This window comes from Bombina bombina, chromosome 8 (assembly GCF_027579735.1).
Source record: "Bombina bombina isolate aBomBom1 chromosome 8, aBomBom1.pri, whole genome shotgun sequence".
NCBI classification, from domain to species: domain Eukaryota; kingdom Metazoa; phylum Chordata; class Amphibia; order Anura; family Bombinatoridae; genus Bombina; species Bombina bombina.
In genome coordinates, this window is record NC_069506.1 from 87947646 (window position 1) to 87970876 (window position 23231).

General features: G+C 41.4%; 1 protein-coding gene across 5 annotated transcripts in view; it reads right to left on the reverse strand.

Moving 5' to 3' along the window:
• Positions 1-344: 344 nt before the first annotated feature.
• SLC2A5 (solute carrier family 2 member 5) overlaps positions 345-23231 on the reverse strand; it is a 924962-nt gene continuing 902075 nt past the window's right edge. For 4 of the 5 annotated variants that reach the window (XM_053690433.1, XM_053690432.1, XM_053690434.1 and 1 more), the window contains 2 exons: positions 16975-17102; positions 7724-8249 (listed from right to left, as the gene is read on the reverse strand). In XM_053690433.1, the coding sequence (XP_053546408.1) occupies positions 8019-8249; positions 16975-17102 (359 nt within the window). In that variant the 3' untranslated portion in view covers positions 7724-8018. Of the gene's footprint in view, positions 480-7723; positions 8250-16974; positions 17103-23231 lie in introns of those variants that run through there. The other variant, XM_053690437.1, reaches the window with a different exon arrangement.

The following is a 23231-nucleotide window of genomic DNA, read 5'->3' on the forward strand; positions in this document are numbered from 1 at the left end:
CAGGAGTTATATATATTCTTACAGTAAACAGTTGGTTTAAATGCCAATTTATCTAGGCTGAGTTAAATTCTTAATTATCTACAATTAAGACAAATACAATAATATATTTTTGTGGCTGCAACTATAAATTATTTGGCAAACACAAGACTAGTTATAAACTACACAGGACTGTGAATATGAGTCTAAAATATAAAGTACCCTTTTAAATCTGCTGAACTACAATTTGTTATGGTTACCAAATACTTTTGAAATAAATATAAAAAAATAGAACAATCATACATCACCAGTTTGAGTCAATTTGTAGTTCAATCTTTTCCAGATATTTTCAGATCACCTTATATGAAGAAAATAAGTTATTGCATAGATCCAGAAGCTAGTCTCAGCTTTTGATATGTGATTGTGTTCCCAAGTATTGCAGCAAGTTCAATCACACGGTATCAGCAGACAACAGACTGTGTTCATTCTTGCATTCAGCTTTTCTGTACAGGGAGTGCAGAATTATTAGGCAAGTTGTATTTTTGAGGATTAATTTTATTATTGAACAACAACCATGTTCTCAATGAACCCAAAAAACTCATTAATATCAAAGCTGAATAGTTTTGGAAGTAGTTTTTAGTTTGTTTTTAGTTATAGCTATTTTAGGGGGGATATCTGTGTGTGCAGGCATAATTATTAGGCAACTTAACAAAAAACAAATATATACCCATTTCAATTATTTATTTTTACCAGTGAAACCAATATAACATCTCAACATTCACAAATATACATTTCTGACATTCAAAAACAAAACGAAAACAAATTTGTGACCAATATAGCCACCTTTCTTTGCAAGGACACTCAAAAGCCTGCCATCCATGGATTCTGTCAGTGTTTTGATCTGTTCACCATCAACATTGCGTGCAGCAGCAACCACAGCCTCCCAGACACTGTTCAGAGAGGTGTACTGTTTTCCCTCCTTGTAAATCTCACATTTGATGATGGACCACAGGTTCTCAATGGGGTTCAGATCAGGTGAACAAGGAGGCCATGTCATTAGATTTTCTTCTTTTATACCCTTTCTTGCCAGCCATGCTGTGGAGTACTTGGACGCGTGTGATGGAGCATTGTCCTGCATGAAAATCATGTTTTTCTTGAAGGATGCAGACTTCTTCCTGTACCACTGCTTGAAGAAGGTGTCTTCCAGAAACTGGCAGTAGGACTGGGAGTTGAGCTTGACTCCATCCTCAACCCGAAAAGGCCCCAAAAGCTCATCTTTGATGATACCAGCCCTAACCAGTACTCCACCTCCACCTTGCTGGCGTCTGAGTCGGACTGGAGCTCTCTGCCCTTTACCAATCCAGCCACGGGCCCATCCATCTGGCCCATCAAGACTCACTCTCATTTCATCAGTCCATAAAACCTTAGAAAAATCAGTCTTGAGATATTTCTTGGCCCAGTCTTGACGTTTCAGCTTGTGTGTCTTGTTCAGTGGTGGTCGTCTTTCAGCCTTTCTTACCTTGGCCATGTCTCTGAGTATTGCACATTGAAATAACTTAAGCATTTTATATATACTAATGCAGTTATTCATTTAATTTATTACAATCTGAATTGCATTTCCCCAGATCCCTATATAGACATTTAATATAGTATTTAAAATGATAAAGGTTGTATTTTATAATGAATTTCAGTTGCAATGCCACATTTGTCTCTGTTTAGAAATCTTTCATCTAGACATGCCGTCTAGAACTCGTGGATTCAATACATAGCAGGTGTCAATTTAGCACCTATGTGCATAAGACTATTTCCTTTGAAAATTTTTGTAGATTCAAACATTCTCACAGATGGGTCATTTGTTTAACTTCTTCACAAATGTTAAATTGAGTATTGAAAAATAGAATATAGTGCTTTTCAATGAATTGTACCTTTCCTGCAAGTCGCCATTAATACACCTTCAACACCCAAAGATGGGTGCACAATGCAGGGCAGTGGCTTCAAAGGCTAATAAGATACTAGCATGTATTAAAAGATGCATTGATTCAAGGGAGGAAAGCATAAAGCTGTCACTATATAAAGCCCTGGTAAGACCTCACCTTGAGTATGGAGTGCAGTTCTTGGGACCAATTGCAAAAAAAGATATTGCAGAACTAGAAAAAGTTCAGAGAAGGGCCACAAAGCTAATAAGGGGAATGGAGAATTTAAGCTATGAGGAGAGGCTAGCCAAACTGGGTCTGTTTTATTTAGAAAAGAGGTGCTTGAGAGGTGACATGATTACTTTATATACATATATTCAAGGCCCATATACAGAGATGGCAGAAGCTCTGTTTATTCCAAGAAAATTGTTTGTGACAAGAGGTCACAATTTAAGGTTGGAGGAAAGAAAATGTAATCTCCTGCAACGGAAACGTTTTTTCACTGTAAGAGCAAAAACATTGTGGAACTCATTACCAAAGGAGGTAGTGAATGCCAATACCCTAGATACATTTAAAAATTGTTTGGATACATTTCTGTCTATAAACAAAATTAATAGATATGATTGCTAGTATTAAATGGGTCACCTTTTAGTGGGATTGTTTAAGCTTAACTGGAGTTTGTAAGTATTTTAGATTTGTATAGGTTCAACTTGATGGACTTCAGTCTTTTTTCAACCTCATTTACTATGTTACTATGTATAACATCGCTGCCTGTCAGAAATTGCAGCCGATCTTTTACTGCTATGATTTTTTTTTGTTGTTGAACCAATTATATTCCTGTCCAACTGGCTCGCTTAAGCTAATACAGTGTGCTAGTGCGCATGTGGTATGTTGCGCAATATATCATTATCGGATCCTCTTTTTTGTCTCCATGCGCATTCATGTTAAATTTGCGCATGTGTAGTGGCAACATAGTGGAATCCCAAAGAGGTAAGGGTAAACAGTGAATCAGAGACTCTTTCTTGATTCACGGTTTCCCTTGGATTGCTGCCAATATCGTTGAGAAGTATCTTCAGGTATTTTGATTATATACTTATAAATTATAAAGACACAATTCAGCAATCTAAACATTTTCAACAATTTCAAAGTTTTATTGATTCTTTATTATTGCGCTCAAATTGCATTCCTGGAAGATTTCCTTTTTTCCCCCCTTCTACTTCGGCAAGTAAACACTGGATCTTGTGATCTATGTTACAGGACAATATTTAGAGACACATGTGTATATCTAATAAAGTTTGGGTGTGATGATCCCATACATATTTGATAGTTGATACATAGCATTGATACTTAGTATAGCCAATAGTAGGTTTAGGGGGACAATAAAAGACATACATATTAAGCATAAAGTTTGACAAACCATATTTTGACACATTCATTTATTATAATAAGTCCTTAGGTTGGGCAGTAGCCACATGGAATGAGAATATAATATATCTTTAAAGCAAATTGAAGGCTAAAAGCTTTTAGCAATAGAGAGTTGTAATTATTACCTTAAGAGTTAATCTAACAATCATAGGTGCATTTTAGACATTAATTAACTAATTAAGTTGTAACTGTATATATTGCACGTAATTACAAAGCACCCCAACAGTCTATGAGTATGGCTTCAAGGAGCTGAAACGTGTTAGACTGGATGCCTTTGTCTAACTTTGCACTTTTATGGCTTGCATGCCGTTGCTTTTAAAGATGTTCTAATAAAATACTAACTTCTTAACTGGGACCACGATTGGATGTCTTCTTTTTCTTCACGTTTATCATATGATTATATATTTATAAAAGCACAATTCAGCAATCTAAACATTTTCAACAATTTCAAAGTTTTATTTATTCTTTAGTATTGCGCTCAAATTGCATTCCTGGAAGATATTCTTTTTTCCCCCCTTCTACTTCTGCAAGTAAACACTGGATCTTGTGATCCTCTGCTTTTTATCATAAATATAATTCATTTTTATCCTCCATGAGCATGTTTTTAACATTTGTATTGTATTATGCTTTGATTTTACTCACACACTTTGTCAAACTCAATTTTGTGCAAGTGCTATGGATAGGAAAGTCAAAAATAAACTTGCAGGATTCAGATAGAGCATGCAATTTTAAGACGCTTTTAAATTCCCTTCTATTTTCAAATGTGTATCACTCTCTTGGTATCCCTTGTGGACAAATAATACGAACATATCCTACATTATTGGGAGCCAGTTGCTGATTGGTGCCTGCACACATTTGTCTCGTGATTGTTTAACTAGATGAATGCAATCAGCTTGTTGCCAGTAGTGCAAAGCTGTACTTTCAGCAAAGGATAACAAGATAATGAAGAAAATTTGATAATAGAAGTAAATTGGAAAGTTGTTTAAAATTGTATGTTCTATCCAAATCATGAAAGAAAATTTTGGGGTTTCCCTTTAACTACTGAAATAGTGCAAGAATGTCCTGACACTCAGATAGCAATGATGGGGTGTTACAAAGTTCTAACACCCAGGTAACAATGATGTAGTTCAACAAAGTCATCAGAGCAATGTAGCAAAGTGTTAAACAGTTCTGACATCTAGGTAGTAATAATGTATTGAATTTCTTTTTAAATGCATTTTTTATTTTAAATAATATAACTTTTTTTAAACAAAAATGAAATATAAAAAAACATATAATAGACTGTCAAGAGTTACATGGTCTCTATGGCCCTGTCTCCTCTACATGTGTCTTCCTCATCCAGGATATATAAATCACTGCTGAATGACCAGCAGCATCTATTGGTTGTTTTCATACAACCTAGCCAGTACAATCATATGTGAGAACCCAGCATGGACTTTTCCATTCTACGTAAAAATTGTAATATTACTCATACTGTTATCCATTTCTAATTGCAAAAAAAATGTTATGAAATAATTACACAGTTAATAAAACATATTTTATATTTCTACACACTCATGGGAGAATTGGCATTTCTCCTGGATAGGTAGTTAAGAATTAGGACCAAATGAGGATGGGAAAGGAGGTTGGGAATATGGTTAAGGGTAATAAGTGAATTGGGGGTGTAGTTGGTCAGGTATATAGAGGGAAATAAGAGGGTAAAGATAGCGGTTTGGTGGGGGGTAAAGTGGGTATAACTGGATGGGAAGGACTGAAAGGTGAACAAGGGCAGAGAGGAGGGAAATGTGCACAAGTGGAGGAATAAGGAACAGGTGCACAAGGAGTGGAGGAAGGAGAGACAGGTGAATAAGAAGAGGGAGAAGGGACATCTGCACAAGGGTAAGAAGGGGGGACAGGTGAATATAGAGTGGTGGAAGGAAGGACAGGTGCAAAAGGAGTGGAGAAAGGAGGTACAGGTGAACAAGAAGAGAGAGAAGGGACATGTGCACAAGGTGAGGAAGGGGGCACATGTGCACACAGAGGAGAGGAAGGAGGGACAGGTGAATAAGAAGAGGGAGGAGGAACAGGTGAATAAGAAGAGGGAGGAGGGAAAGGTGAATAAGAAGAGGGAGGAGGGACATGTGTACAAGTGGAGGAAGAAGGCACAGGTGCACAAGGCGCAAAGGAAAGAGGGACATGTGCATGAGGGGAGGAAGAAGGGACAGGTGCACAAGGAGCAGAGGAAAGAGGGGCATGTGCATGAGGGGAGGAAGGAGGGACAGGTGCACAGGGACATGTGCAAGAGGGGAGGAAGGAGAGAAAGGTGCACATAGAGTGGGGGAAGGAGGGACTTGTGCACAAGGAGCAGAGGAAAGAGGGACATTTGCAAGAGGGGAGGAAGGAGAGACAGGTACACATAGAGCAGAGGAAGGAGGGATTTGTACACAAGGAGTGGAGGAAGGAGGGACAGGTGAATAAGGAGCAGAGGAAGGAGGGACAGGTGCACATAGAGCAGAGGAAGGAGTGACAGGTGCACAAGGAGCGGAGGAAGGAGGGACAGGTGCACAAGGAGCGGAGGAAGGAGGGACAGGTGAATAAGAAGAGGGAGGAGGGACATGTGTACAAGTGGAGGAAGAAGGCACAGGTGCACAAGGCGCAAAGGAAAGAGGGACATGTGCATGAGGGGAGGAAGAAGGGACAGGTGCACAAGGAGCAGAGGAAAGAGGGGCATGTGCATGAGGGGAGGAAGGAGGGACAGGTGCACAGGGACATGTGCAAGAGGGGAGGAAGGAGAGAAAGGTGCACATAGAGTGGGGGAAGGAGGGACTTGTGCACAAGGAGCAGAGGAAAGAGGGACATTTGCAAGAGGGGAGGAAGGAGAGACAGGTACACATAGAGCAGAGGAAGGAGGGATTTGTACACAAGGAGTGGAGGAAGGAGGGACAGGTGAATAAGGAGCAGAGGAAGGAGGGACAGGTGCACATAGAGCAGAGGAAGGAGTGACAGGTGCACAAGGAGCGGAGGAAGGAGGGACAGGTGCACAAGGAGCGGAGGAAGGAGGGACAGGTGCACAAGGAGCAGAGGAAGGGAAGGACAAGTGCACATAGAGCTGTCCGAATACACAGTTCCCATAGACTGCAATGTAAAAGCACTTTTCAGTGCCGCTTTTTCTCTAAAACCCCACTCCCACCAATTTTAGACCCCAAAAACTGCCTAGTGCAGATGTTTTAGTTAAAAAAAGCTACATATTTATGGCTGGTTAATTATCGGGCTCCCGCAAAGGGGCAAATTTGCCCGTTAGTGGGTGTGCAAGGGCTAGATCCACTCAAAATCTAGCCCTAAAACAGAGACTGAAAGTATGTTTCACAAAAAAATGCAACACCAGGACCAAGGGTCGTAATTCCAATTCAAAGGGCAGTAGGTTCAGGAGTAATATGTGAAAATACTTTTTCACAGAAAGGGTAGTGTCATGCCGCACCACTCTAGCTGTTGCTAGGGGCGCGGCGTCTCCTTCCCTGCTCGTTGCCAGGGGCTGTGTTGGGTCTATATGCATGTGGTACTGATGTCATCACCGCACTCTCCTCTCTCTCAGATGCTAGTCCGGATTCCTCTGGCGTGAATCCTGCGCCTATGTATGTCGCTCTATAATGATCACTGCCCAAGTATAAGTGTTACTCGGTGTGCTCCTGGGTGTGATAGATCGTTACTATTGTATTGCTTTTATGTGCTTGAACCCTGCCTGTCTGACTACTCTGCCTGTTATACCCCTGAATTTCTGGATTTATATACTACTGCTGAACTCTACCTGTCTCACTACTCTACCTGTTTAACCCCTAAATTGCTGGATTGATATACTGCTGCTGAACTCTGCCTGTCTGACTATTCTGCCTGTTTAACCCCTAAATTGCTGGATTTATATACTGCTGCTGAACCCTGCCTGTCTGACTACTCTGCCTGTTTAACCCCTAAATTGCTGGATTTATATACTGCTGTTGAACCCTGCCTGTCTGACTATTCTGCCTGTTTAACCCCTGTTGTTCTGGATTGCCTCTTTGTTGCTGAACCCTGCCTGTCTGACCTTTCTAGTGGTGTGCCCTTGGACTGCTTTACCATTGTCAAACCCTGCTGCCTGACCATTCTAGTGGTTTGCCCTTGGACTGCTTTACTGTTGCGAAATTCTGCCTGTCTGACCATTCTAGTGATTTGCCTTGGACTGCTCTGCCATTACCGCTGGGGACTGTACTGCCTGTGGTGAGTGCCGCCCTCCCCATTTTACTATTTTTCTCTGCTCTTGGATATTCCCTATTATTCCGGCTTGACCCCGGGATAACAAGACTACTGGCCGAGTTCGGTCTGATAGAGTATCACACGAGCATTACAGGTAGTTAATTTATTAAATAAACTTCCATTTGAGGGACTTCAAAAATTCCTTCTAGTTAAGCAGCCTATTCATTCTTTAATAAAAAGTACAAAATGGCTTGCTCCCTAAACAATTCAAAAACAGACAATGCAGTTCAGGTTTCCTTTTATTAAAAAGAACATTTTTGTGTTTCATGTCCCTTTTAATCTGATAAAAAAAGAAATTTAACAGCTAAATAAACAATTTGAAGCAGAACACATTTCTGATATATTAATTATGTTAACTTAAAGAATAATCATTTTTTTAGCATATATCAAAGGCTTAGAAAGGTTATATTTGTTTCTGCATCATGGATGCAATTACAGTTATAGTTGTTTTAAATTGATGCAATCATTTTTTTCTAAGGGTGTTTCATGTAAAGTTGTGTTTAGGTCCTGAAATTCTGGTCTCTCCTCTATTCCATTTCTTTTGGCCATCAGTTGGCTAACTTCAAGGAAAGTTTTGCCTTTGGTTTCCGGAACAACAATATAAATGAAAATAAATGTAGCTAGGCAGATGCATGCAAAAAGGATGAAGCAGTACGATCCCAGTCCTTGCTGTAAGGATGAGAAACAGATATTAATCATTGCAGAAGTTTATGTAGTAGGATATATGATGTAGAAACATGGATGTAACATAGTAGATGAGGTTGAAAAAAGACAGAAGTACATTGAGTTCAACCTTTGCAAATCTGAATTAATCTACAATAAAAGCTCCAGTTGATATTAAATTAATCATATTAAAAAGGTGGAAAGCAATTATGTCCCTGAATTCCGTTTCTAGCCAGAAATGTGTCTAAACCATTTTTAAATTTATCTAAGTTTTTGGCAATTACTACCTCCTCAGGTAATGAGTTCCACAATTGAATTGCTCTTACAGTAAAAAAATATTTACTTTGCTGGAGATGAAATCTCCATTCCTCCAGCCTTAAATTGTGACATCTTGTCACAAACTATTTTCTTGGAATAAACAGATCTTACGCCATCTCTGTATTTGTAAATTTAAACCTATTAACATTCTCCTGTGAAATGCTCTAATGGGATGCAGGTTTTTCAAACTCAAAGCCATTCTAATATATTTGGTTTAGGGGTTAAACACTGTTGTTGCGACGGGGTCCGGGAGCGGCGGTTTAGGGGGTAAAACAGTATAGTATAGTGTGGGTGTTTAGTGACAGGGTACCAAGAAAGCTGTAAAAAAGCCGAAGAGCAGCCCGTACTTGGTGCGCAGCTTTTTGACAGCTTTTTTGATAATTTTGGAGAACGTATTCAGGTCCGCGGCAGCGATGTTAGGCGATCTTAGGAGAGCGTATTGGTGCAGTCGAATGCAGGTAAGTTGACAGGTTGATAAATAGAGGCCCTTGTCTCCAGATACTCTCCCTCCTGTCCCCTTGATACTCTCCCTCCCATCCCCTTCACTCTGCTCACGATCTCCTACTCTTATCCTCTCTTGTTACTTCCTCACATTCCCATTTACAGGACTTCTCCAGACTGGCTCACATCTTGTGGAACTCCCTGCCTCGCTCCACAAGACTCTCCACTAGTTTTAACAGCTTCAAGTGCTCCCTAAAGACTCTATTATTCAAGGATGCATACAACCTACACTAACCTTTCCTAACTCCATTGCTTTCCCCTTGAACCCCTTAGAATGTAAGCCTATGAGCCCAGCTGTTTGTAGATCACCTTCATAAAAGCCGACTACAACAGTGCAACTCCTCTACCCATTTGATCCCTATAAATGTTATCTTGTATACCGCCTATGTTTATAGCGCTGCAGAATCTGTTGACGCTCTACAAAATACCTGATAATAATTATATTAATAATAATAAATATATTATTATTAATTTTATATTTAACATGTTTAAACCTTTAAATACTGCATTCCACCAATGAATGAATATTTAAATAATTGCGTATAATGTCTGCACAAGTTTTACAGTTTAAATGTGTAATGTGAACTATATTTTAATTAAACAAAATCAGTCTGGTTTATTAATATATAATTTAAGCATAAGCTTATATTAGAAACCCCCCCCCCCCCCAGCAGAAATGTCACTAAAAACAGGAAAAGTGAATTTTCAACAAGTCCAATGGGGATTTATAATTAAATAATCATCTAAAAAGTCTTCTGAGAAATAGATGCAAAATAGTTTTCTGACTAATGGAATTGAAGTGTCAAATTTTCCACATGCAATGTGTATTTACCTGTGCCTGATGCTTTGGAATGGGTCAACAATTATAAAAGTATCAGAATCAGTATCTAAAAGGTATCAGATGGTCATTTGGGTGGATTGAAATCTAGGCCAATAGGACAACTGAAATTTCAATATAATATAAAGACAATGGGATATACATTCTTAAGACACAAGCATTTGACTATTCATCCCAAATCAAGGTGTAATCATTTTGGTCATGGCCTATGGTCATTCTCTTTAAAATTAGCAAAAATTCCATCATATATAAGGCCACAATGATCTGCAAATGTATCTTAGCTACTTCTCGTAAAATATTCTAACACTTCTGCATTGTCAAATATATTTTTCATACTATGGGGCCAATTTAAGGAAGTGAGAGCAGACATGATACAATGTAGCATATCATGTCCGCCGCACATCGATAAATGCCGACAGCATACGCTGTTGGTATTTATCTTTGCACAAGCAGTTCTTGTGAACTGCTTGTGCAATGCCCTGCCCTGCAGATTTGCAGCCAATTGGCCACTTGCAGGGGGTGTCAATCAGCCTGATCGTATAGGATCGGGCGGATTGATGTCCGGAGCCTCAGAGCAGGCGAACAAGTTATTGTCACGCCGTGCCACTCTAGCCGTTGCTAGGGGCGCAGAGTTCCCTTCCCTGCTCGTTGCCAGGGGCAGTGTCAGCTCAGACGTGTGCGGCGATGACATAATCACCGCACACTCCTGATGCCGGTCAGACCTCAGTGGTGCTAAGCCTGCACCTATTTAAACTTCCCCAAATGATCTGCCACTGGGTGTGACAGATCGTTCTTTCTAAGTGCCTAAATACCGTTACTGAACCTGCCTGCCTGACTACTCTCCTGCCTTAACCCTTAAACTGCTGATTGATTAATGTTGCTGAATACTGCCTGTCTGACTACTCTACCTGCCTTAACCCTCAATCTGCTGGACTGCTTTGCTGTTGCTAAACCCTGCCTGCCTGACCATTCTAGTGGTTTATCCTTGGACTGCTGTGCTGTTGCCAAACCCTGCCTGCCTGACCATTCTAGTGGTTCATCCTTGAACTGCTCTGCTGTTGCCACTGGGGACTGTCCTGCCTGTGGTGAGTGCCGCCTTCCTCATCTCGCTAACTTTCTCTGGGCCATGCAACCAGATGAGGTGGCACAGGCTGTTTATCTTCAGGGACAGATGTTGGGAACCCATACCACACAGTTGCAGAATATGGACTCCAATTTAGAGGCTATTACCGCTCAACTCTACTTACTAGCTGCAGTGAGGGATGCCGCTCCTGTTACTACACCACCAGCCCCTACTCCTAGGACTGTGACTTCTTCCTCTGCTTCTGGAAGTATACCCCGGATACCCTTGCCTGACAAGTATGACGGTACTACTGATTGCAGGGGCTTTCTAAACCAATGCAGGCTGCACTTCCGCAATGATCCTCACACCTTTCAGTCTCACCAGTCAAGGGTCGCCTTTATGATTTCCTTGCTAAAGGACAAGGCCCTACCCTGGGTCTCTCCCCTTTTAGAACAGAACGCTCCACTCCTGGATGATGCTGATGATTTAATTTCTGATTTATCTTCTGTGTTTGGGACTTCTTGGCCGTACCTCTGCTGCGGAATATTCTCTCTTGGATCTCCACCAGGGCAATGAAACTGTGGCACAATTTGCCATTGAGTTCCGCACCTTGGCACTTGAAACCACTTGGGATAGCAGTGCTCTCAAGGCAGCCTTTAGGAGGGGTCTCTATGAATGCATCAAAGATGAACTCACTTATCGTGATATTCCTTCTTCTTTTGATGACTTTATAGCGCTTTGTATCAATCTGGACTCTCGCATTCAGGAAAGACAAGCCGAAAGAGACAGTACAAGGAGGGTCCTTCCCTCCCGTCCTCCTATTCGCCCAGTTTCGGCAGCATCCGCTACCCCTTCAGCAGCTCCAGTTACATCAGTAGAGGAACCCATGGATCTCTCCTCCTTCAAACCTTCAAAGTCTGAAAGGCAGAGAAGAAGGAGACTGAGACTATGTTTTGATTGTGTTGTGGATCTAACACCCACCAACTAAAGGACTGTGACATTCGGCCAGGAAAAGCCAACGCTTAGGGGATAACACAAGGGTAACCTCTAAGCATGATCTCAACTAAATCCCCTCAATCCTCTCAGATCCTGGTACCGGTTACCCTTACCTTCCTTCAGAATACTGTCCACACTCAAGCCTTCATTGATTCAGGGGCAGCTGGAAACCTCCTGGATCACCGTTTTATGATTCAAGCTGGTTTGCCTCTTCTGCAGAAAAGACACCGTCTCAGAATAACTACCCTGGATGGCACCCCCCTTGGTTCGGGCATGAGACATTTTAAGTCAGCACCCCTGACCCTGACTGTGGGAGTACTCCACACTGAACAGCTGCAGTTTGAGGTCATTCATTTCCCAGCACAGCCTGTCATCCTTGGTCTTCCTTGGCTTTAGGTACACAATCCACAGTTCGACTGGGCTGAGGGACAACTGGCCTCCTGGGGTACCTCCTGTTTCCACTCCTGCCTTGCTAAAGTCATTCCTCTGCCCCATATTTCAATAGCCAGTATACAGACTCCTCCAAACCTTCCTTCAGTATACACGGACTTCACAGATGTGTTCAAGAAAAAAGCAGCAGATGTGCTGCCACCCCACCGTCCTTATGATTGCAAGATAGATCTCTTTCCCGGAGCCCCACTTCCTAAAGGGAGGACTTATCCACTCTCCAAGGCTGAAACCAAATCCATGGAGGAGTACATCCAAGAGAACCTAGCTAAAGGTTTCATTCGCCCTTCAGTAAGAAGGATGGTGGGCTCAGACCCTGCATTGACTACAGGGCCTTGAACAACATAACCATCAAGAATCGCTATCCCATACCATTGATCACCGAACTGTACGACTCACTCCAGGATGCTCGCTTTTTCACCAAATTGGACTTACATGGCATACAATCTGATTTGCATCTATCCAGGCCACGAATGGAAGACCGTCTTTAACACAAGATCAGGGCATTATGAATACCTTGTAATGCCCTTTGGGCTGTGTAATGCCCCTGCAGTCTTCCAGGCATTTGTCAACGATGTTTTCCGTGACCTCCTCAACTGCACTGTCATCATTTATTTGGATGATATCCTTGTTTTCTCTTCCACTTTAGAGGAGCATCATAGGCACATGAGACAGGTGCTTCTTCGTCTCAGAGACAATTCTTTGGTAGCCAAGCTAGAAAAATGTGAGTTTGATCAGGTTCAGATCCAATTCCTTGGTTATGTCATCTCGAAGGAGAGTTTTGCCATGAATCCTGCTAAACTCACCGCAGTTCTAGAATAGCCTCAACCTACCTCTTTAAAGGAATTGTAGAGGTTCTTGGGATTCTCCAATTATTACCGCAAGTTTATAAAGAACTTTTCTCAAACAGTCGCTCCTCTCAATTGAATTGACAAAACGGAACAAAAACTGTAAACATTGGCCTCCTGAGGCCATAAATGCCTTCTCTTGTCTGAAAAAGGATTTCTATTCAGCTCCTGTGCTCCGCCATCCTGATCCAGACCTGCAGTTCACTTTAGAGGTTGATGCCTCCAAGATAGGGGCTGGAGCTGATCTTATTCAAAGGGACCCTTTGAATTCGAAGTCACACCCTGTAGCCTTTTTCTCTAAATGCTTTTCTCCTACTGAGAGGAACTACAATGTGGGTAATCGTGAACTTTTAGCCATTAAGATGGCCTTGACTGAATGGCGTCATTGGTTAGAGGGCACCAACAATCCTATTCAGATTCTCACCGACCACAAGAATCTGACTTACCTAGAGACTGCTCATCAACTCAATCCTCGACAGACCAGATGGGCCTTGTTCTTTTCCCATTTTAACTTTGTGGTCTCTTATCTTCCTGGGACCAAGAACAAGAAGGCGGACGCCCTTTCCTGTCAGTTCCCTCACTCAAGTGACTCCTCAGAAGCTCCTATGGAAAACATCATACCCCCCTCCTGTGTGGTTGCTCAACTCAATACCACCCTTCTGCAAAGATTGCAATGTGCTCAGACTAGTAAACCTCCTGGTGCCCCCATGGCCTCCGATATATATTCTTTGTACCCCTGAACCTGCGTATCCCTGTGTTAGCCTGGGCCCACGATAGCAAACTCTCAGGACATCCTGGTTCGACTAAGACTTTCAAGCATCTTTCTCAACATGTTTGGTGGCCTACTATGAAGTCTGATGCTCAGGATTATGTGAAAGCCTGCACAATGTGTGCTGCCAAAAAGACTCCTCGATCTTTGCCTCCCGGCTTGCTCCAACCATTGTCCATTCCCAAACAACCATGGACATACATAACAATGGACTTCATTGTGGACCTTCCTTCTTCTGACCACCATACAGTTATCTGGGTTGTGGTGGACCACTTTTCCAGACTGGCTCACTTTGTACCCCTAACCAAACTGCCTTCTGCGCAAGAATTATCGTCCATTTTTCTCTTGCATGTGGTATGACTTCATGGCATTCCTGTGAATATTTTTTCCGACAGAGGTCCACAGTTCATCTCTGCCTTCTGGAGAGCCTTTTGTAAGTTGATGGGAACCACTGTTTCCTTGTCGTCTGGCTACCATCCTCAGACCAATGGACTAACTGAGAGAACAAACCAGGATCTCAAAGCCTACCTTAGAGCCTTTGTCAACGCTCGCCATACCAACTTGTCTGAGTTGCTAACCCCTAGCTGAGCTGGCAAGCAACACTCATTGGCACTCTTCTCTTTGATGTTCTCCGTTTCAAGCCACAGTAGGGTATCAACCTTGTGTCTTCCCTCTTTCAGCTCAGTCCACTGGGGTCCCTGCCGCAGACCGACACGTCACTGAACTCAAAACTCTTTGGCAACGTATTCGCTCTGAGCTGTATTCAGCTGTCTCTAGATATAAGAAATTTGCTGATCATCATAGGGCTTCTGTACGTGCCATTTCAGTGGGTGAACATGTTTGGATCTCTACTCTACATATTCGTCTACGTCAACCCTGTCACAAATTGGGGCCTAGGTTTATCGGTCCTTACAAGGTCCTGAATAGACTGACTCCTGTTGCCTACAAAGTGGCCTTGCCAAAAACCCTACGCATACATCCAGTCTTCCACATCTCACTACTTAAACCTTACATCAAGAATAGATATACCCGGCTCCGAGCTCCTCCTCCTCCGCTCCTGGTCCTAGGTGACCCCAAATATGAGGTAGCTAAGATCCTGGACTCCAGATACAAGCACAGACAACTGCAGTATCTGATTCATTGGAAGGGTTACTCCATGGCAGATCATTCCTTGGTTCCTGCCCGTTATGTACATGCTCCATCTCTGGTCTCCAGATTACATGCTGCTCATCCTTTGAGGCCAACTCTGGTTCCCAGAGGGAACCCTTGAGAGGGGGTCTATGTCATGCCGCACTGCTCTAGCCGTTGCTAGGGGCATGGCATCTCCTTCCCTGCTCGTTCCCAGGGGCAGTCTCAGCTCAGATGCGTGCTGCACTGACATCATCGCCGCACGCTCCTGATGCCAGTCAGACCTCAGTGGAACGAATCTTGCGCCTATTTAAACTTCCCCAAATGATCTGTCACTGCCCAAGTATAGGTGTTACTTTGTGTACTCCTGGGTGTGACAGATCGTTCTTTCTAAGTGCCTAAATACCGTTACTGAACCTGCCTGCCAGACTACTCTCCTGCCTTAACCCTTAAACTGCTGATTGATTACTGTTGCTGAACACTGCCTGTCTGACTACTCTACCTGCCTTAACCCTTAAACTGCTGGATTGATTACTTTTGCTAAACCTGCCTGTCTGACTACTCTACCTTCCTTAACCCTCAATCTGCTGAACTGCTTTGCTGTTGCCAAACCCTGCCTGCCTGATCATTCTAGTGGTTTATCCTTGGACTGCTTTGCTGTTGCCAAACCCTGCCTGTCTGACCATTCTAGTGGTTTATCCTTGGACTACTGTGCTGTTGCCAAACCCTGCCTGCCTGACCATTCTGGTGGTTCATCCTTGGACTGCTCTGCTGTTGCCGCTGGGGACTGTCCTGCCTGTGGTGAGTGCCGCCTTCCTCATCTCACTAACTTTCTCTGCTCTGGGATATTCCCTATCATTGCGGCTCGACCCTGGGACAACAAGACTACTGGCCGAGTTTGGTCTGATAGAGGAGTATCCCACGATCGTTACATTTATGGAGCAGCGGTCTTTAGACCACTGCTTCATAACTGCTGTTTCCAGCGAGCCTAAAGGCTCGCACGGAAACAGGGGCATCAGGCTTCATTTGGAGCTTGATAATTCAGCCCCTATAACTGGAATGTGGGGAAAACACCAAAAAACAACAAGCAATAGCAAGCATAGGTGCAATACCAGAAATCATCAAATGACCAAAGTTTGAAAATATCACTATCTAATAATAATTTAATGTTCATAAAAAATGACCCAACCTGGCCTCAAGAAGCCATATCCATTAATCCTAGTAGAGGCTTTTGCTGATTTACTACTTGCTATATTGAAAATGATTATTAAGCATTCGGTGTTCAGTAACAGACGATGCTACATATCTTGTAGCTATATATCTATTTAAATGTGTCATGCATTAGCCTTATGCTAATAAAGCCAACTAATAAATACTCACAGCACATGATTACAGCTGGCATAATTTTTTTGACAACACAAAACAAAATCTAATGATGCTATAGTAACAGAAGGTTTTTCACACAAGCAGTATAATTTAGATATCAGATACAAGTAAACATATAGGGGCATATTTATCAAAGTGCGAGCGGACATGATACGATGTAGCAAATCATGTCCGCTGCACATCGATAAATGCAAACAGCATACGCTGTCTGCAATTATCATTGCACAAGCAGCTCACCAGAACTGCTTGTGCAATACTACTCCCCTGCAGATTCGCGGCCAATTGGCTGCCAGCAGGGGGTGTCAAATCAACCCGATCATATTCGATCGGGTTGATTTCTGTCTGCCGCCTCAGAGCAGGCTTGATAATTCGGCCCCTTAGTTTGCAGTCTATGGAATACATGAAGTTAAAATTGATGCTTTCAGATTCGAACTTACCATAAGGAACTCAAAGATGAGTCCAACAATAAAATTTGATAGCCAATGTACACTACCAGCAACCATAAAAGCTGATGGACGGGATGCTTGTCGAAACATTTCAGTTGTGATAACATAGGGAATGGGACCTAAAGGAAGAACAATAATTTGTTTTTGTTAGTAAGTAAATTACATGGTAATAAATATTCTGTTTGTTTTTAAAAAAAAAAAAAATGGCTGGCAGTAAGCTTTACATTCCTGCTTTTTAAATAAAGATAGCAAGAGAACAAAGAAAAATTGATAATAGGAGTAAATTAGAAACTTGCTTAAAATTGCTGCTCTATCTGAATCATTAAAGAAAAAAAATTAGGTTTAGAATCCCTTAAATCTAATTTGCATTTGCCAGTTTGGTCTTGTATATCCCCTTGCAAAGCAATTACATCCTGCACTGACCAAATGACCTTACACAACTTTGTATCATCTGAAAAAAAGAGATGTTGCTATTTAATACTTCCTCCAAGTCATTTATACAAATATTAAAAAGACCTATGTATTTATAAATAAATGTGAAGAACATTGAAATGGAAAATATTCATATTTCATGAAAAACAATATTAATGCAAAATTCATATTTAATAAAGTGTTATACTGTGTATTTACTGTAAATATTTGACATTCCAATGTATCTATAAATAGATATTCCAATATATATATGTAAATATCTTTACCTATATATAATCATCTATATATATATATATATATATATATATATATTTATATATACATACAAGTATAAATATGAACATATTTTCATGTCAGGATTAGCGCACATGTGAATATGCGATCGGGTTAGCGCGAGAGTAAGTTGTTTTTTTCTGCACACGTGATATTCTAAGTTCTGCTTTTTACACTTGTCGAGTTAGCGCACAAGCGGAAACAGTTTACTTTCAACTCGTAATACGAGTGCAACCCAACTAGCGTAAAAATCTGAAATTCTATCTTAGTTAAGGCTCGAGTGGGAGCATTAATTAGCGATCCACTTGTAATCTGGCCCTTAATAGGTTCTCCCCATAGTCCTTACTTTTTACAGCAATTGATATGAAAAAGGTATGGTTAACATTTTACATAGATGCATTTGGTACAATTCATTCGGACTTTCCTGTTGGAAGAAGTAAAACAAAACTATGTGGAAAAGCCCGTTTACAAAACATATAGAACGATTACTAAAGTTGAGCACAATAAAATAAATGTACTTGGGGGGACGGAGCTAGCCAGCCAAGGAGATGGCTGCTGATCTGTAGTGCTCCAGTTCCCTATCTGTGTGAGGACGACATAGGCTTTTGCCAACTAACCCTTTGCTGCCAAAAACTAGCAGAAATGTAAGGGGACACACAGCTGTTTCACTTTAAATTTAAAAGCTGTCTTTGCTGCACAGGACGAGCAGTGCACGTTCTTCAGCCTCTCCCAGGTGTCTGCAGCACAGAGCTCAACATAGCCGAACCGGGACCAGCTGATCTATCCAGCACAGCTGCATACTTGCCTCCTTACAGCAACACGGTGGAGAGGAAGGTTACCGGGTATTTCCATCCTGAATATAGATGCGGAGGTGAGTCCCGTGGCAGGTCGAAGCCTATATTAAAGTTAAGTGCGCACCAGCCTTGCGGTGCAGTGGGGGATGAAATAAAAGGGTAGAAGGAATGAACAGTTATTAAAGAGCGGAGGATATCCCCAAGCAAGTGTAGATAATTGTGGCCAGTTAAGGTACTAAGTTATGCACACAATGAAAGCCTGATCCACTATTATAAAGGCTAGGCAAATAATGTAAGCCTACGTTCATCTAAGTATATTCATAGCCCCAGCACATTAATTTATGATACAAACCTGAAGGGGAAAGACACAGGGGCGTACATGCTCAATCTCCTGACTATGTGAACTGTTAAACAGAAGGGAATTACAAACAAGCTTGTCCTGCTGATATCACGTTTGCTTTTTGAACCTGAGGGGAGCAAAGAAACACAGAATAAGAGTTTGGAGGAGGTTTTCTTTACTCAGCTGCATGCATATTTCCAAAGATACAAGGGTACTCCTGCTTATCACTCACTCTACTACATCTGGGGACACAAGTCTCAAATACATGAAGTTTAAAAATGTTGCCAAAAAAAGGCTGCAAATCCAGCAAGAATAATAAGCAGCTGAAATCTGCCTCTCACACAGTGAATACATTTTTTAAGGCCCTAGAAACTAAAACTAATACCACTGAAGAAATGGATCCCCCTGACCAAGCCTCCTACCAAAGTTCCTCAGAGTCTGAAAGTGAACAGCATGCTGAAAGCATCACCATTCCCACAGCTCTTTTTAATTCGATTCCTTCTAAAAAGATTTTTCCTCACTGATTATCCAAGTTAAGCAGTGTATTAAAGATGAAATCTCCGACTTTAAAAATGATATCTCAGAGATAGGCCACAGAGTTGAATCTCTTGAAGGCACCCAAAATGCTCATGCAGAGGCTATCTCTGAGTTACATAACACCATTTAGCAGCAAGGAGCGAACATCTCGGAACTTGAGGACAAATTGGATGATGCTGAAAATCACAGCAGGCGTCATAATATTAGATTGAGAGGTATCCCTGAAGCTATCTCCACACCGGATCTAGAACAATATCTACAAGATTTTTTTCAGCGCCTTGAAAAAGGAAGAAAAGCCAACCAAAATTGACATCGACAGAGCTCATAGAGCTTTGCGCCCTAAACCACAAATTGACCATCCGCCAAGGGACGTCATCATCCGAATCACTAACTTCCAGGTTAAGTAAGAGCTGATGAAACTAGCCAGGGAACAACAACCCATTAGACATGATAATGCATAGATACAAGTATTTGCAGACTTATCTCAAAGAACGCTCTCCAAACGTATCTTAAACCACTTACTACGCTTCTACGAAAAAGGAATATCCCATACAGGTGAGGTTTTCCCTTCCACTTGATGATACTCTGGAGAGGTAGGCACTTATCCTGCTCCTCCATCAAAGATATCCCTTCTATCTATAAAGATTTACACATCCAACCGCCTAACTTGGATGACATTACCTCTTCTCAGGACAATGAATACAGACCTAATGGATCACTACCGTTACCAAAGAGATTAGAGTGGACCCAAGCTCGCCAAAGGAGAGCACAAAAATCTTTCCCTTCCCGACTATTCCCAACAGGGGACAAAGGATGACTTTAGACTGCACTGGTGAATCTCTTTTTTTTCAAATGCTACTTGTGATGTCTAGAGTTGACACATCTTCCATTAGCAGTATGTACCCAGGTCTAATTGGACAACCTGACTAACGCTGCTCCCATCCTTATTACAACAACTACCCTAATAAGATGAAACCCTCCCCATTTCGAGGTATTTGCTACCATATTACCCTTGTCACCTTCATTATAAGGCATTGACTGTTGATTGTTATTTGTTGAATGTTAAATGCTTTCAATTGTTTAATTGTTCTCACTCAGTTGGGAGAATTTCTCCTTTAAGTTAGAAGGGTATTTTCTAATGCTAGTAAAGAATGTATCTTTTTTCTTACCTTTTTATTTTGTGTTTTGTTTTTCTTTTCTCTCTGCTTTTTCTATTTCTATTTTCTCTTGCTCTTCACAATCTGTGTCTGCTCTAGATCATACTAGTTGTCTCCTGCCACCTGGTTTATCAACATATGCACCCTTAAACTGTAAATATGAGTAATCATACATCCCAAGATTTAGTCATCTTCATGCAAAACTGATTGGCCCCAAGTTATCAAGGTCTGGCGGACCTGACCCGACACTGCGGATCAGGTCCGCCAGACCTCGCTGAATACGGCGAGCAATATGCTCGCCGTATTCAGCATTGCACCAGCAGCTCACAAGAGCTGCTGGTGCAACGCCGCCCCCTGCTGACTCGCGTACTCGATCGGGTTGTATTGTGGCGATGTGTGTCCGCCTGCTCAGAGCAGGCAGACAGGTTATGGAGCAGTGGTCTTTGTGACCGCTGCTTCATAACTGCTCGCCAGAAACATGGGGCATCAAGCTCCATTTGGAGATTGATACATATGCCCCTAAAGGTTTAAATTGTCCCAACAAAAGGAGAATGGCCATAAATGACCTCCAAAAAAAAGGAGGCCATATACCCACGCTCGAAGAAAAGCATTTCAAAGCTACAAATATCCCCAAATACTTTCCCCACATTACCCTCAACATTTACATAGCACCAACCCAACTAAAAAAATTAATGGAGTCAGTATTTTAATTCACAAATCCATCCCATTCACTAAAACTCGAATTATTTCAGATAAGGAGGGCAGATACATTTGTCTAAAGGGCCTATTATTTGGTAAACCCGTGACGTTAATAAACACATATACACCCAATTCAAGGCAAGACAAGTTTATAAACTCAATCACAGACCTAATTATGAAAGAATCAAAAGGCTCCCTAATAGTAGCGGGAGGTCTAAATTTCCCATTAGACCCCACAGTGGACTGCTCTAACCCAGAAACTAGAGCTAAAACTCCAAATCTTGCTAAGATTTGGCAAAAATTTAAAATTTTAGGACTACACGACGTCTGGAGATATTTCAACCCCAAAAAAACAGATTATACTTTCTTCTCCCATCCTAACCGAACTTATTCCAGACTAGGTTATATTTTGGTAGACCACTTGGTTTTATCTCACTCCAAGCAATCTTACATTAAACATACTTCATGGTCAGACCATTCCCTAGTCTCATGCACAATTAAATGGCCATCTGCGCCTCTCCGTGCCTTCCAATGGAGATTGGATGACTCCATTTTACTAGACCCAAAACAGATTAAGCTCTTCTCGAAACATATAAAGGATTACTTTGCGCTCAACACCACCCCAGATGTGAACACTGCAACCCTTTGGGAAGCCCATAAATGCACCATAAGAGGAGAATTTATCAAAGATAAAGCGCAAATTAAAAGGAAAAGCAGAACAGAGATAGAACTTTTAGCCACAGATATAACTAATTTAGATTATGCGCACAAGGCTAATCCCTTAGACATCCTACAGCAGCTTAAAATAAAGAGGGAAAAGCTAAATTCTATCCTCCAAATTAAATCCCAAAGACAACTACTCTTCCTCCAACAAAATTTTTATAGAGAGGGCAACAAGCCAGGGAAGTTCCGAGCGAGGGCCCTAAAAAAGCAACAGCAGAAAACATATATACACTCTATAAAGACGTCTCATGGCAAACATATAGAGGATACCAATTCCATAGCAAATTAATTTAAAATATTTTACCATAAACTTTATAATCTTTTCCCCAACAGAGATCCCCAAATGCACCTCCAACTGTGCACCGAGTACCTAGACAAAATTCCACTCCCACAACTTACCCCCGAACAGTGTACGCTCCTAGACCAACCCATTCGTTCGTCTGAAATACAAGATGCGATAAAACATCTAAAACAAAATAAAGCCCCTGGTCCTGATGGATTTACTGGTCTTTACTATAAAACATTTGCTAACCTTCTAATTCCACATTTAACAACCCTATTTAATTCAGTCTCAGACCAACATCCATTTCCTGACAATATGTTACAAGCTAATATTTCTGTTATAGCTAGACCTGGTAAACCCCCAAATTCTCCCGCTAATTTTAGACCAATTTCTCTACTCAATGTAGACCTAAAGTTATATGCCAAAATCTTAGCCACTCGAATAAACCAAATATTGCCGTCAATAATCCATCAGGATCAAGTTGGTTTCGTGCCTCACAGGGAGGCCAAAGATAATACGGTTAAAGTCCTTAACCTCCTAGAGTACATTATACAAAACAAATCCCCGACTGTTTTCCTATCGTCTGACGCCGAGAAGGCATTCAACAGACTAGACTGGACGTACCTTCAGGAGACCCTAAGACGATTCCACTTCCTGGACCCTTTCATCCAAAATATATTCGCCTTATATACCAACCCTACTGCACAAATTAGAATCAACAGCACACTCTCTGACCCCTTTGAAATTAGAAATGGATCTAGACAAGGTTGTCCCATATCCCGACTCCTTTTTATCTTATCCTTTGAACCCTTAGCCATTAAAATAAGACTAAATAAACAAATCCTGGCAATTGACATTGGCAATTAATCCCATAAATTAGCCATATTTGCAGACGATTTACTTCTAACCCTCACAAACCCTCTTTCCTCCATTCATTTAACCATTACAGAACTGGATAATTATGGTAATGTCTCTAACTTCCTTGTGAACGTGACAAAGTCAGAGTATTT